The 16648-nt window shown below is 48.2% G+C and overlaps 1 protein-coding gene across 1 annotated transcript; it reads left to right on the top strand.

The window, feature by feature from the left end:
* The first annotated feature begins 1434 nt into the window (after positions 1–1434).
* LOC142581802 (uncharacterized) lies at positions 1435–15929 on the top strand. Its single transcript, XM_075691254.1, has 5 exons — positions 1435–1564; positions 7750–7883; positions 8510–8747; positions 12152–12375; positions 15587–15929. The coding sequence occupies exons 1-5, from the start codon at positions 1526–1528 to the stop codon at positions 15837–15839; spliced, it is 888 nt and encodes a 295-aa protein (XP_075547369.1). The 5' UTR covers positions 1435–1525; the 3' UTR covers positions 15840–15929.
* Positions 15930–16648: the final 719 nt, after the last annotated feature.

Here is a 16648-nt window from a genome sequence, read left to right as displayed (position 1 = left end):
TGGTGTAAGAGGCTTAGTCTAAAACGTGGATATGGCTACACAAATAACGGGTTCTTAAAGTAAAATCTTCATGAAATGCTTCTATTCATGGATATTACATCTTTACTCACCTACAATGCATTATCAACCGAAGAAAAGAAGAACAGACGACAAACCGTTTCAAAGCGAGTGCGAATCTTGTCGTCTGTGCTCCAACTTTAGCGGCCCGCTGGTACTTTTTACGTATCACGTAATTGTACATGCCATAACAAGTTCTCATAGTTAAACAATACATGTTTTTGCGTAATAATAAAGTTAAACAGCTTTTTGCGCGCTGTTCTAGTAGAAAATGAATCATTGTGACAGATGGAATGGTGCTTGCCAGGCGCGTCTTCAAGGTGTCCTGGCTATTCGAGAACGATGCAAATCCGAAGTCACAATATACCGACATACCCATGCATACCACAGCACACCAGCGCCAGATTTCCCTCTATGCGTATTAAGGAGGTTAAAGAAGACTGCTGGAGTGGAAGTCGCCTATACGTGCCTATAGGCTCGAGTGAAGCCGGCGGCGGCCATCTTACGGAGGGCAAGAAGAGGCTTGCCAAGAACTTCGCAGCGCTGTCGCCGACATTCTCAGCGTTTTTTAAATGCTTAAGCGGTTTCAATATTCTAATGCAACGCAGTGGGCGATGAGGCGAGCCATATTGGAGGTCTCCGCATCGCAGATATCCGAGTACGGTAGCATTTTTTAATCTTATCGGCATGTGTATGCAGCTGCCGCAAAGTGCAAAAAAAAAAAAAGAAAATCGCGGCATAATTAGCGTTTATTCGCCTTCGTTAATGCAGTGTATAAATTGATCAGTCATGAAAGCCGCCAGAAGAAAAAGCAATGAAAAACTGAAAACGTAGCATGAGAAATAGGAGTACATGCAGCAAGCATCAGTATTTATTATTATCTTCATTATCATCAGCTGCTGCCGGTGCTTTATTATCCTCATTGAATAGAGGGTCTCGGAACTTCGGTGGCGGCCGTTTCCTTTCAGCCTGAGATACAAAATTTTCCTTTATCTTAGAGCAAGGCAGTGCTAATCTGCAACCTTATTTAAATGAGAAAGATAACACTAACATGTGAACTGCTTGTACGTCAACTTTCCTAGAAACGCGCGAGATCGCTAGCACATTTTCGGATCCGCAGAGCAGTGCGCACGGCAAGATAAGACGATCCGAAGCACACAAGCTGCGGCGACTGGCGTGCCTTTGCCCCCTCCCCCCCCCCCTCCCGCAACATGGCGACGCGGCGGCTTCACTTGACGGGCGCTCCCTGCACTCCAGCAGTTTTTCTTTAACCTCTTTGGAACGTGCCGTTCTTGAATTGATCATCATTATTAAGGAGGCTTGTGCTGGCTCGAGCCCGCGCCGTCTCGTGCGCGCATTCGGCGTTCGATCGTGCCTTCGAAATAAAAGTCGCGAGACGGGCGTGGAGCTCAGCACAGAGCCATCGAAGCCACCGGCCCGGGCGCCTGTCCATATATCCGCAACCGAGATGGAAGACCTGACTGGAGACGGCGGTGTCATGAAAAAGGTGGGTTCAGTGCGATAAATTAGCTGACTTCTGTTATATCGTGCATATTACTCAGTACGATATCAATGGAGACATTATACTCAGTCCCTCTCCGTTTACTCAAATTCAAATTAGCGGCCGTTCGTCGTGAAGCTATAGCAGAATGAAATTCGGTACCTCTGCTGCCGTGAACTGGTCACTGGCATCCGATCATTCAGCTATGGCGGCTGTAAATCATCCGTCGCAACCTGACACATCAAGCGCAGATAATGCACCCCTGTACCCTGAACCACCTGCTGCAGGGCGCACGCAACAAGCTTCATTCAATTTGCCAGGATGCGAAGCGCGTGTGAGAAGCGCCCGCAGCAAGAAGACACCGAAGCTGCAGGACTACGTTAGGAAGTAATGGACAACCGTTCTTTTTTTTTTTTTTCAGGAGGGGATATGTTATATAAGGCATCGCTGCCTACCGCAACGTCATTAGAAGGCGCGTGCTAGGATCCGCCTAAAAAGAAGAAAAAGAGGATGGAATAAACGGAGAGGGGCTGAGTAATGTATCTATTTATATCGTACTGAGTGATATGCACGACCTAACAACTTCGTTCGTTGATGGCTGTAGCAGGTAGCCGCAGCCACCGTGGTGGTAGCACTGGGGCGCTATAACGTAAAACTATTCCAAACTTTTCTATTCCAATTCTGCTATCAGCCATCCACGATTGGTCAAAAACTTTTTTCGACCACCCCCACTTCACCTGTCTGTCACGCGACGTCACGAAAACCGTGATACCTTCCCATCTGATGTTATGTGTACAGACTGATTATGCATGATTTGACAGAAAAAAGAAAAACAGATGTTTCTGATTCGACCCTTTTCGCCATTAGCCCTCGGCTATTGGTAAAAAGTTTTCGTGCTGCACCCACTTCACCTGCCTGTCACGCGACGTCACAAAACCGCAAAAACTCACCGCGTCAAAGGGACGTGTACGCGATAAAGATGCATTAATATGCCGAACAAAACTGAATTTGCTTCGGAATAGCCGCATGCTGCCCCGTTCCGAAAGGAATAGAAGATGGCTGCCGCCAATCACTCAGACGCTGGCTACTCGCACCTGCCGGAGAGCATGGGTGTATTTGCGTATAATAACGCTTCTTGTGTGGCCGTGTAACGTTTTCGAGCCCTTTCGGCACGTTTACCCCCTCATTCTGCCAACTCTTCTTTGCTGAGGGTCCGTTTTAGCGTCATTCTTGAGCTTCCGTTGCATGCCGCCGCGATTTTCGACCAGCCACCGCAAGCTAAGTAAGGGAAAGCCGACCAATCGTAGCCGCCCGCCCCACCCTCTTCATCCGGTTATCAACTTTGAGTGCAGTGGCTCGGCCCCATCGAATCCCTCTCCACTTGAGCCTTCTGCTCGCCTCTTGTCAGCCAATTAGATACGACAAGCCGCTCAGTGCAGGCAACGTTATTCGTTTTTCAAGCAAACAAAAGTGACCTCCTATGAACGAGGAGAGCGTTTGATTGGTCTGTTTAGACAACCCTGCGGGTGACCGCCGGGTGCTTGCGTTGGTGGTTACGCAAATTTGACGTCAGGAGATTGGAATAGAAACATATTGGAATAGTTTTACGTTATAGGGCCCCTGCTCAGGCCCCGCGTTCTTTCAAATGCGTGCTGCTCATGCGCGCGGGTACAATTAAGGCCGACACACGATTGTGCAGAACCAGGAAAGCTGATCGGCTGGCTTTCAGTCGTAGAAACGGTCGTATTGGGCCGTTGTACCATTGGTGTCATTAGAAAGTTGAGCGCCATGCGCACAGCGTCTGCATGCACAAAACGCCTTTGGTGGCGTTTTGGCGCGGCGCTGTCATTGCGGCTTGAAACGCTTAAACGCGTAAGCGCCTACGCACCATCCAATGCCACTTTTGCTCCATCTCTCAGTCTGGTTGCAGCGCGGTTGAAGCTATAATAATTCTTAGCCAATAGCAAGGCCGAATGCCCCTCGAGATGTGCTCATCCGCGCCGTGCCCTCTGCTCAGCGTCTGCTTGCCATGTGCTGTTACATGTTCCAAGCGCCCGTGGTGTTGTCTTTCTTGTGTGTTGTTTTTTGGCGCAAAATCTTTTCAGTATGCAAGATCACCAACTATCCCAGCTGTTAACCCTTAAATGTATGTTACATGTTCCATGGTTAGTGGATCGGCGCAAAAAAATGTTTTGACACCGTAACGATAAGCTGCGTTTATATGCATGCGACAGCAGGGCTTCGGCTTTACCTGTACGCTTTCCCTGCGGTTACCTTGCAGCCTCCTTAGCAAGCAGCACGCACGAATGCCCTTACAAATGTTCATCCGCACCACAGCGTCTGTTCGCCGTCTATACTTGGCGTTTGCTCGCTACCGTCATCACGTACCATGCTAGAGCGGGGTAGTAATGATGAAAAAGATATGATTATGAGGCACGCCGTATACGGTGAGACTCCGGAAAGTTCGACCACCTAGGGTTCCTTAACGTGCTCCTAAATCTAAGTACACGGGTGTTTTCGCATTTCGCCCCCATCGAAATGTGGCCGCCGTGGCCGGAATTCGATCCCGAGACCTCGCGCTTAGCAGTCTAACACCATAACAACTAAGCAACCATGTCAGGTAATTAATGATGCAGTAAATCATTGAGCTTTTATAGCGTTCCGCATCGTCAATGCATCACCAATGCTAAAGCTGTGGTGCCATCTGATAACTAGAAATCAGACAAGTTTTACGGCTCGGTGCCACGTCTGTAGTCCTAGCAGCGTGAAAAGAAGAGGCCCATCTGAATAATTACGACAAAACATACCGAGTGATTTGACGTCAGCTTGAAATGAGACTTATACTAATGACGAATTTTGGCGCTTGTTTCTCGCTGACAGGGCGGATAGCCAGTAACAAGCGCGAATTGGGATCGAAGCGGGTGGTCGGCGCTGCATGGGCGATGTCGCCACGGTTACAGGGTGGCTGTTACGATTACAGGCGTGACTGCCGAAGTAAATCCGGTATGCGACGTGCACGCGCAAATGACCCGACATGTCACGTACCGCTGTACCATATTATGTAGCGAGTAAAAATGACTCTCTAGTGTAGCCAATAATCAGCCAGCTATCCCCGGAACTATGAGCAGTTTTTTTTTAGCTGCACCAAAATTATTAGATTGCCTATGGTAGATAGCACAAGTCTAAACCTTGATCTAAATTACTCGATGAGGCGGCCATTACTCCTACGAGAAATCAAAATATTCAATTGAATAATTAACGTAATTACGTTAGTTAACCTTTTAAGTAGTCACTTTACGCCACACATTTCAATCTACGAATTACAGCCGCTGAGTTCGCACGGCTGGGCAGCACCAATTCCGAGATATTAAGTTTCCGACGAAGTGCACCAGTGTTCCGGTTAGTTTCTTTAAGAAACGACGGTTTAATGCGTTCAAGCAAAAAAATAACTGGAACCGCATGCATTTCGACAGACACTTTGAAAATAAATATCTCGGAAGTGGTGCGGTCCACAAAATTGTTTCCAAGTAAATACGCCGTGCGAACTCAGCGGCTATAATTCGTAGATTAAGATATGTGGCGTAGAGTAACGAATTAATGTGATAATTAGCGTAATTATATACGATAATTATTCAACTGAAGATTTTTATTTCTCGTAGAGGTAATGGCCGCCTCAGCGAGTAATGATGATCAAGGGTTAGAATTGCGCTATCTGGCATAGACAATCTTTTAAAAAAATTGGTGAAGCTAAACAAAAAAACACACCTTGAATACCGCTGCGCAAGGATACTACCTGTGCACGCCTCGTACCTTCGGCAGTGCTGCAGCCAACTTGTGATGTGGAGCATAGGCGCACCTTTCTGAAGAGCCAGACGTCGCAGCCTGCTGAAATTTGGAGACAATGCGAATGTGTTAGTAGCCTATAGTCTAAAATGTGGATATATCCAATCGTTTTCGAATACTTCCCTTCGTCGACCGTGCATCATCAAACATGAAATTGAAGTAAACACGCGATAACTTTCATTCCATCCACAGTTGACATAATGTACTAGAGCATGCTACATCGCTCTGGAAGCCAGTCTTTTGCGGCTGAACTACGACGACTCGCAATAGAATTTTGTTTAGATCTAATTCTGTAGTGAGTACTGTGCGGTACAACGCATAGATACAGCACCTAGTATGTGCTCTTATCAGATTAAATACGAAGACGTTTCACTGCAACATAGTTAATGCAATGTTGAAATTAGCAGTACGTTGAAAGATGTTCGATAATAACAGTAAGGAAGCTGTGTATTATTCGCCAACTATTCAAAAGGTATTCGATATTCATTTCAACTGCCTTGTGGCATTCGACTCGTATTCCGTTAGATATAAGAAACTGAGGGCCCTATAATGTAAAACTATTCCAATATGTTTTTACTCTAATCTCCTGACGTCAACTTTGCATAACCGCCGACGCTAGCATCGGGCGGTCACTCGCAGGGTTGTCTGAAGAGACCAATCAAACGCTGCCCTCGTTCATAACAGGTCACTCTTGTTGGCTTGGAAAACGAATAACATCACCTACACTGAGCGGCTTGTCTTATCTAATTCGCTGGCAAGAGCCGAGAAGCACGCTCAACTGGAGAGGAATTCGACAGGGCCGAGCCACCGCACTGAAAGTCGATAACTGGATGAAGAAGGTGGTGCCGGCGTCTGCGATTTGTGCGCTTTCGCCCATATAGCTTGCGGTGGCTGGTCGAAAATCACGGCGGCGTGCCAGAGAAGCTGAATAATGACGCTAAAACGGATCCTCAGCAACGAAAGGTTGGCAGAATGAGGTCGTAAACGCGCCGAAAGTGCTCCAAAACGTTACACGGCCACGCAAGCTTTAGTATACTCAGATAAACCCTTGCTCTCCGGCAGGTTCGAGTCTATAGCCAGTGCCTGAGCGATCGGCGATAGCCATTTTTTATTCCTTTCGGAACGGGGCAGCCTGCGGCTATTCATAAGAAAATTCAGTTTGGTTCGGCATATTAATGCATCTTTAACACGTACACGTCACTTTGACGCGGTGCGTTTTCGCGATATTGTGACGTCGTGTGACAGGCAGGTGAAGTGTCTGCAGCCCTAAAACTTTTGACCAATAGCCTAGGGCTAATGGCGAAAAGGCGTCGAATCAGAAATAACTATTTTTCTTTTGTTCGGTCAAATTATGCATAATCAGCGTGTACACGTCATATCAGATGGAGAGCTATTGCAGTTTTCATGACGTCGCGTGACAGACAGGCGAAGGGGGAGGGGGGAGGAGGGGTCGGTAAAAAAGTTTTTGACCGATCGCGGAGTGCTGATTTCAGAATTGGAATAGAGAAGTTTGGCATAGTTTTACGTTATAGCGCCCCGGTATTCGCACGCCCCTAGAAATATTCGTCACGCAGGAAACACAGCTCGTAGCATTGGCAACAAGCATGCAGAGCGTGTGCATGACCTGAAATGCACGCAAAGTTATACTCGCCACACCCGAAGACAATGTGAAAATGCACTTCATTTGCTACTCAGTATGCTAACGAACGCATGGAAATGAGCAAATCAGATCTTAATTTTCTTTTCTTTTCCCCCCTATCGGCATGTCGCGGTGCTGATGTACGTGCGTACCGGATTCTGCAATCCAAGGCTCCACAAGAAGTTGAAGTATTCTGGACTTGTTGAACAACAGACATTTCCCACCATAAACAAACAAACGAAGCAGTTATCCGTCCAATTTCGACAGTTCTCCGCAGCTGTTTTCTCCCCTTCGTGGTGTTGGCGTCCCGAGATCGCACCAATCGCTGCGATCGATGCGACGTTCGACCAACCAACTTAGAGGTAACGCGTTGCAGACCATCTGCGACGAGTGCGATTTCGATTTCCCTCGCACGTGACGGAAACTGCACTTCCGGTGCGACGAAAAGTGCGGCATTTGAAACGGCCTTTGCTACTACATTCCTCAGGCATATCCCCCCGTGGTAGCTGTGCGCGATCTTTCTTCTTCACCATTCGTATAACTCGATGTAAGGGAGCAGCAGACACAAAGGAAACCTTGCAGCAACAGAGCCTGCCAGTAGATGGTAGCACACCATGCAGTCTCAATTCTCAGCCAGTCGATTTTCTCATCAAGAATGTGGCCCTCATCTTGTACATAACTGTGTCGATTGGCGTGCGTTTTACCGCAGATCACGAGGCCAGGATCAGGGCCCGTTGTCACCCGACACGCTATCGTGACGTTCCACTACAACGCCTATGTCAAATGTAGCTGGACCGAGCGGATAGATTCAACGTGGATGCGAAACACTCCCCACCGCTGCAAGTGAGTGTCCCAGACCAGACGGTAACAATGCCTTCCAGTGGGCGCGCAAGAGATCGGCCATGTTCTGTAGAAGTGAACTGGCGCTTGTCTCCACTGCACCATGGAAACTAGCGTCATCCCTCGTGGGGCCACACTGCAGGCCGTTATGGCTGTTCCTATTCGCCCATTGCGAAGACGCACAAGAGAGAATGTTGCCAATGGATCTTACTCCCGGCCACCATGCGCATGCTGTTTCATCGCCAGAGAATGGCAGCCGTTGAACCAGCATATAGTTATCTGGTGCAAAATACACAAATTGCGCATCCCTCAATCCTTGGATTGGTTAAAAATATAATTTGCTTTTACATTTATTTTTATAGAGTAACTGTTGTTGTTCACTTGCATCGGTTTCTCTTGACGATACTAATATTGTGCAGTATGCAGGTGCAATTCCGACTGCTACAAATTTTCTTTCAACGCACAAATTGAGCATTTAGTGTATTCGCCGTGAAATATTTGGTACTTTGTACTGCAACACAATACAGCACTTTCGCTACGCGTAAAGGCACTTATCAAATGATAAAAACAAAATCAAGTAAAATGCTTCAACATACTACCTAAAGAGGAGTGTTTCCTCCGCAACGCAGCCTAGAAGAGTTAGGAGTACGAGGGCTGCAGATCGCCGTACAGAGCATGCGACGGGGCGAAGAATGTCACGTCAAGATCGCGGCGGGGTATGGATTCGGAGCCCAGGGGTGCCTCCCTCGCATCCCGCCGAACGCAACACTCGTTTATGAGATCGCTTTGGTAGACTTCACCGAGACGGAGGACGACGGCGGCGCGGACATCGACTCCCGACTAATGCCTACCGACGCTCTCTTTGGGGTGAGTCGACAGCTTGCTGTCGCGTTGTATGGCGCCGGTTGCTTGGTAGTGCCGTCTTCATGGAGTGTGGAAATGGTGTTGACTAAATCGTGCACGGAACTACGACTAATTTCTGAGTATGAAAGGGACGTACGAATGAATTCGGCATTTCAAATTAATGCTTGGAGTAGCGTCTTAACGTCTCCGCGTTAATTCACGGAGTAGCGAGAAAGTGCGAGCAGTACTGCTAGAGATGTCGACGCGTCAGTTCGAAAAAGCCCTCGTCATGCATCCCTCACAAAAAAGGCCAGTTTGTGATTTCATTGTGCTCCGTCAAATGTGAGCCGTAGTGCGGCGTAGGCCCTCTTCACAATAGTCTGTCTGCAGAGCCACCGCATGTCAGAAACGCGATGCACGCCACAGTCACGTATCCGTGCCTTGGATCGGGTTTCATGTCGAGGTATACGCCCTTAACCTAAGGCGCTAATACGCCTATGGAGTTCCTTCGCTATGCTCGCTGGGGAGCATGTGGCATGCAAAAATAGATTTAGTGCTGCCAGACAACGGCCTCAGAAGAGCACCTGAGATTGTAAAGCGGGTGGTGCAGGACAATCAAGGCAGCACGCAAAGTGCAACGGGGGAATCGAAAATCTGGAACGAGCGTGGCCAAAGGCCAGAGAGGCCAAAGCGTACCGGGGCTTTGTTCGCATGCCGAACAGCTGAACGGTCCAGGTTTCTGCTTTGGTGGCCCCTCGCTTTTTCTTGGTGTCTTGGAGGCGCTACCAGAGTGTCCTAAATAGTGGCGCGTCGCTTACGCATCGTACTTACGCAAATGCGAATGAGCGCGCTTTATGGCGCGTACATGACGTCTTTAGACGAAGACTCTTCCCTAAGGCGCCGGTACGCGGCTGCAGTGGGCTTTCCATCCCTCCCGTGCGGCGGCACTACAGTCGCCGCCTCTACTCAAAACAGGTTGACAATTACGCGCAATCCCGTCCGTACAACGCCACGTAGAATATCTGTATATATGCAATCCCAGCCTAAGATCACTAGTGGGAGCCATTGCTCAAGCGCTACTTGCACAGCCCCAGCATGGCGTCGCCTCCTTCTTTTTTTTTTTTTTAACACCGTGCGCATTGTACTTGAAAATGTGGTGACATAGTCGCATTAGCCCGCATTTCCGATAGGTGCTGCGTCCTTTTGACGGCCTTCAGCGACGGCTGCTTCTGCTCTCCTTCCGACGCAGATCTGTTGTCGGAAACAACGCAACGGCAACCGTATCTATGCGGCCGGCAACGTCCCCGCTGCGGAAAGTTGCTACGCGGCGGCCGCAAAGTTTCTGGAGTCGGCGCCGGTTCCGACCGATGATAAGAACAACAACAAAAGGCGCAGGCTGCTCGTTAAGCTTTATTCAAATCGAGCACAGTGCGCCTTGCGCACGCACAATCCCAAGCTGGTACGTACGGGTTTACATGTGCTTGCCAAGCGGGCCGCGTGATTCATCCAAACGGGCTGATACAGTTAGTGGCAGAGCTGGCACTTTATCTGGGGCGCCCCTCCCGCGACAGCGCGGCGCCTTGGTGTTAAGAGAGCGTCCGCTAACTGGTGGTTGATGCGTCGTGAAAAAAGTACGCGCTCACAAACTCCTGCGGAGCGTGTTTGAGGGCGCTGCTTTTTGATGCGCGCGGACGGTTAGTCGCGGGATATTTTCTTTTTTTCATTTTTCTCTGGCTGCTATCAGTCGGAAAAAATGAACGGACAAAAAGTAAACGGCTGAAGACATAAACAGTTTTAAGTTTCTTTCAATTTTCTACAAATTATTCATTGATATAAATGCAATTTATTGATGAATTGAATTGAATTGAAGGCTACTCAAGAATAGACCATATTCACACTATCAATCAGATGATAGAGAAATGTGCGGAATATAACCAACCCTTACATATAGCTTTCATTGATTACGAGAAAGCGTTTGATTCTGTCAAAACCTCAGCAGTCATGGAGGCATTCCGGAATTCGGGTGTAGACGAGCCGTATGTAAAAATACTGCAAGATATATATAGAGGCTCCCCATGCAGCCACCATAGTCCGCCATAAAGAAAGCAACAAAATCCCAATAAAGAAAGGCGTCAGGCAGGGAGATACGATCTCTCCAATGCTATTCGCAGCGTTTTTACAGGAGGTATTCAGAGACCTGAATTAGGAAGAATTGGGGATAAAAGTTAATGGAGAATACCTTATTAACTTGCGATTCACTGATGATATTGCCTTGCTTAGTAACTCAGGGGACCAATTGCAATGCATGCTCACTGACCTGGAGAGGCAAAGCAGAAGAGTGGGTCTAAAAATTAACCTTCAGAAAACTAAAGTAATGTTTAACAGTCTCGGAAGAGAAGAGCAATTTACAATAGGTAGCGAGGCACTGGAAAGGGAACACATCTACTTAGGGCAGGTAGTGGCGGTTGATCCGGATCCTGAGACGGAAATAATCAGAAGAATAAGAATGGGCTGCGTTCAAGTCATGAACAGCAGGTTGCCATTATCCCTCAAGAGAAAAGTGTATAACAGCTGTGTCTTACCAGTGCTCACCTACGGGGCAGAAACCTGGAAGCTTACGAAAAGGGTTCCACTTAAATTGAGGGCGACGCAACGAGCTATTCAAAGAAGAATGATGGGTGTAACGTTAAGGGACAAGAAAAGAGCAGATTGGGTGAGGGAACAAACGCGAGTTAATGACATCTTAGTTGAAATCAAGAAAAAGAAATGGGGGGGGGGGGGGGGGGCATGGGCAGGACATGTAATGAGGAGGGAAGATAACCGATGGTCATTAAGGGTTACGGACTGGATTCCAAGGGAAGGGAAGCGTAGCAGGGGGCGGCAGAAAGTTAGGTGGGCGGATGAGATTAAGAAGTTTGCAAGGACGGCATGGCCACAATTAGTACATGATCGGGGTTGTTGGAGAAGTATGGGAGAGGCCTTTGCCCTGCAGTGGGCGTAACCAGGCTGATGATGATGATGATGAATGAATTGAATGGCATCGAAAAAAATTTCTTTGCGGCTGCTCTACTCGAATGTGAACAATATGAACTTGGTCAAAAACGCGATGCATAATAGCTTTGACGTCCTGCATACATATGAGAATTTCGTGCTTATCGCGCTGACGCAACTCGGCTCGAGGCGACGCCTTATTGACGAGGCCCGAGCCGGCGTTGCCTATGTTTGCGGGCTGCAAATGCTGCTCAGGTGCATCGGTTCCCGCGTTGGATAAAGAAGGAACGCAGCTTGCGGATCATGCACTGTGCCAACGCGTGGTGATCGGGTTACGCCGTGCTAGTTCGAGGGGAGAAATTTATTTGATCTATACCGTGTGAATCCAGCTCGATGACCCTTTGAATACCTCTAAGGTCCTCCCCAACCTCGTTCAGGCCGTCATGACCTCCCGGCGTGCCCTGCTGCTGGACCCAACAAACGTCAAGGCGCTTTACCGATACGCTGTGGGACTGCGCATGCTTGGCGAGTACAAGGAGGCCCATCATGTGCAGCGCCGTTTGCTCGCTCTGAGGCCGCAGTCGGTGCACGTCAAGAAAGAGCTCCTGTTGCTGGAGGGCGGCCTTGTCGAACTGGAGCGAGACTACGAAGACCCGTACGAGTGCGTATGCACTCTATTTAAGCGCTAATGCGTGCGCGCGCACTCTGTGTGCTACTCTCGGAACTGTGAGTGAGCGAGTGAGTGAGTGAGTGAGTGAGTGAGTGAGTGAGTGAGTGAGTGAGTGAGTGAGTGAGTGAGTGAGTGAGTGAGTGAGTGAGTGAGTGAGTGAGTGAGTGAGTGAGTGAGTGAGTGAGTGAGTGAGTGAGTGAGTGCGGTGGACGGGCGAGATTATATTACCCTGTTTCCCTCCATATATATGATTTGTCGATATTAAAGAAACAAATTATGAACTATATTAAGAAAGAACGTTAAACAAAAAATTTATTTCGACGTTTTGGTCGGGGACCGCGCTATATATAATATCAATTGCGAAATACTATATTGCATTGAGAAAGAGAGGCATCATCGACAGTTGTTTTTCTATTCAACTGACGTATACCTAATTCACTGACGGTGACCATTCGGGACAGGTAAGATATTTTAATTCGTTTCCTGAAATCGCACAATATCTACATAGGATGCAGGTATAAAAGGCAACGAATACCTGACAGAGGTCCCTGATCCCGCATAGCAGTAGCAGCAGTACAATGAATAAAAATATACACAATTTCCACAAACATTCTTAATTAAACAAAGAAGTCGCAGTTTCACCTTGAAAGGCGGAGCATTGATTGAGACAGCAAATTATTAGACAGCTATAGGCTGTAATCTGAGTTGTTCTATCAGCTATATAAACTGCTGTAAATATGCGCTTACTAACTAAATTAACAAGGACAGTGTCACGCGCGCACAGGCAGACACGAACACACGTCACTGGATGACCGCGGACGCTCGCTCTCAGAACGCTGGTGTGATGATCGGCAGCAGCATAGAGTGAATTCCCTTTCGGGCTGCCTCTCGCTTCAAAGCGCAATAGGCGCGCGAGAATACAGCGCAAATGAAGCCACCATCTCGGTTCAGCTGGCCTTCGAACCCACCTCAGATTACCTGCAACAGCCGCGGCCGGTGTAGAAGCGGAGACGCATGCTACCCTGGCTCCCCCACCCCCCAACTCCCCTTCCAGCGCGCGCAGATGTCCCCGGTTCCTCTCCTTGCGCACGCAAAAAGCCGCCGAGCACCCTCCCCGCCTTCCTGACTTGCGCGCGCGAGAATACGTGGTCGCGCCAAGCCACCATCCTTATTGGCTCAACCTCGCATGCTTTCCCTCGTACCAACAAGAAACGGCGCGCCGCCGCGATCTTATCGCACTTCATACGGAACCTCACAGCGACGACAATTCTCCTGGAGTGTCCGTATAATTGCTATCGCAATAAAATAATTGGCGTTTTAGCTATTCAGCACAAATTTTATAGCGATGCCTTTTTTCTGTCCTATTCCTTTTTTTTTTTTTCGCCAGTGGTCAGAGCGACGCTCCGTTCGCTTTAGATCAGTGATCAGCTATCCATGAACTGTGGACAAACGTTACTAATTAAGCGTGAGCCGGAAATAACTAGCATGCAATTAAGTTGCTCAAGCATCGTAGTTAGAAGTTCGTTATGATATTTTCTAACTTCTCAATCGATACCTTGACAATGTGACACTAGTGATCCCGTTAGGTTATTATAATTTATATTTGGTTATGCTATGTTAGGGTGAATTGTCAACAAAAAGTTACTAGCGGCAACTTCAGTCAACAGTAAAAGATATCTACTTAGTTTCCTTCGCCTAATGATCCACCTCTTGTACTTTTTTTTATGTTAATGCATGGCAGCTAGGACATTCCGTGTATATTGGCCCACTGTCATGACGATGAAGAATGAGACACTGTCAAAGACGTGACATCAGTATCGCCCAAAAGGCGAAGCATCGATTGCGATAGCAAATTAGTAGACATACGACGACAATACGAAGTAAGGATAGTAATTTTATGGGCCGTATAGACTCGTGAATTTTCGCTTACCAAATTAACAACAATGCCGTCGCGCACGCGCAGACAAACAGAAACACCTCATTCGGTAAGCGCCGATATTCGCTGTCAAAACGCTGGTGTGAGGAAGAGCAGCAGCGAGCGAGTTGTCCTTTGCGCTGCCTCTCGCGTCAACGCGAACTGTGCGGCGAGAACACAGCGCAGGCGAAGCCATTAGCCCTCGGCGCACCTATAGACTCTGCACTCATGGCAGATCGCTTTCAAGATAGAGCCCACGTGGCCACGCTCAGCCGCGTCATACGCAGCCGCCGCCGGAGTAGAGCTCTCCCCCCCCCCCCCCCTCTCCTGGTGCCTTGCGCGCGATGGGAAACTGCGCGCTCCCCGCCTTCCTTCCTTGCTCGCGCGAGATCAAGCCACCACCCTCGGCCCACCCTCGCACTCTATCTCTACATCTACAGCATAGGCGAGCGGCAACGATGTTATTGCACTTGGACTTTCTGCGGGACATCACGGCGATGGCGACGGCAAGAATGCGCCTGGACTGTCCATATAATTGCTATCGCAATAAAAGCGAACGCTTTATTGGGTGCCCCTGATTGCTCACAAAAACAAGCAACACTCGGAGCAAAACGAAACGGCGAGCACGTAATTGTGGGAATCTGATCTACGGCTCAGACGCGTCGGCCATTTATGCGTGATTCATCATACATTCCAGCGTAATCGCTGGTGCACGCGTACGTTCTAGAATGTACACCGCTATTCGAGTAGTTCATGAAATGTGATAGACAAGGCTCCCGCGCTACAGAATTCGAGATAGTTCCGATACATGAAGACACCTCCTGCGTTGAGCGATGAGGTTGTCACAGTTGTAAACGGGTGAAAAACTGCCGCCGGAAAACGAGTAACACGCGTGTCATTCTGCATTTATTACCATGCTTTGTAGGGGCCAACAAAATGCAGCATGCACGCGAGGCATTCTTTTAACGGAGTCTACTTCAGTGGCACAAAATGTTTTCTGCATTCTTTTGCTTTATACATTCAGTATATAGTGTTTTCTGCCTTCACTGAAGCTAAAGCAGCCTATAGTACAGCCCACGCCACGCAGCGCCACGGTTGTTAAGGTGAACTAACAGGTACAGGCAGTGGCTCGATATGATAGGAAGCTGATGAAAGTTGTGCAGATTGCTCCGAACTCTATTTTTCTGCCACGTTTACTTTACGTTTTGCTCCATAGTGCGAGCGTTCGTCGTATATTGACCTTGTTCTCTTGGTCCTGTCCATGTGCCTCACATGTCTCAACAACAGGACTTCGGACGAGCTGGATTTGAAAGAGGCGTTTCAGCGCTTGTCCATCGAACAGGCCGTGGAACCGGTCACCAGGAGCCTGATTCGACAGGCCTTGGAAGCGCTCACTACGGCAGAGCCGGGCACCGAACTGTCTTTCGTAAATATCTTCAGCCGAGAAGACCTCGCTTACATCAACATGGTGTGTTGGGACCTAAGGCTGCCGTGCTACGACGTCCAGGGAGGCCTCAAAGCGCGCCGCCCTTTGTTGTGAGCTCGCTCCCCCCTTTGCTCAGCCGGATTTGTGTACCACAGGCACCGGCCCCACCAGCAGTACATGGCAGCCGTGGTGCGTCTAAATAAAACCGGCCGCCAAAAAGTGTCGTTTGTGTCACCACGCGTATACTGAACGCTTATGTCATGGAGAAATAGTGAAGCATTTCAGTATGTAACTCCAACTTAACCAGAGGGATAACAAACCAATTGACGATCACGTTCGAGGATGCACGCCACCCTGCTTGGTTAAATTAGCAAGGGGTTACATTCGATGTTTCGAATACGAAGGGAATTTGGTGCACCAACTATTCGTAATGGAAAATTAGCTATTCTGTATTTTCTAATATAGAAGCCAAATATTTCGCAACAATGGACTGCTAGAAGTCGGGTTACAGAGCTCCGCCCGCTAAGCCATCGCCACCTCTATTTTTCTGGCTAAGCAAAGTGTCACGAATGACCAAAATTGAAGCGAAGGGGGAGTTGTCGAATCAATGCCGAAAAGAATTGAGTAATGCAAGTTTTGTTTTTGGTTTCGCGTTGTACGTCTATAGACTACCGGCGAGTTTTGTTTGTTGCCGGCAATGTACTGTTTCTTACAGTGTATAGTCATGTAGTTTTATTTTCTTTCTTCCGCTATACAACCAGTGCCGTTTTCTTTGAAACGTGTCATTTTACGTGTCTACGGCACAGAAGTCCTTCGGCAGTTTTTCTTTTCTTTTACAAATACTTATATTTCTTCAACCACCATTTATTTAGCGTTCTCGAGAAGCGTTCATTTTGACCGGCTATTCATGGAGTCCTGTTACT

Source organism: Dermacentor variabilis, chromosome 5 (genome assembly GCF_050947875.1).
Source record: "Dermacentor variabilis isolate Ectoservices chromosome 5, ASM5094787v1, whole genome shotgun sequence".
NCBI classification, from domain to species: domain Eukaryota; kingdom Metazoa; phylum Arthropoda; class Arachnida; order Ixodida; family Ixodidae; genus Dermacentor; species Dermacentor variabilis.
The sequence above is the reverse complement of the archived record's forward strand: the minus strand, read 5'-3'. Positions and strand labels throughout refer to the sequence as shown.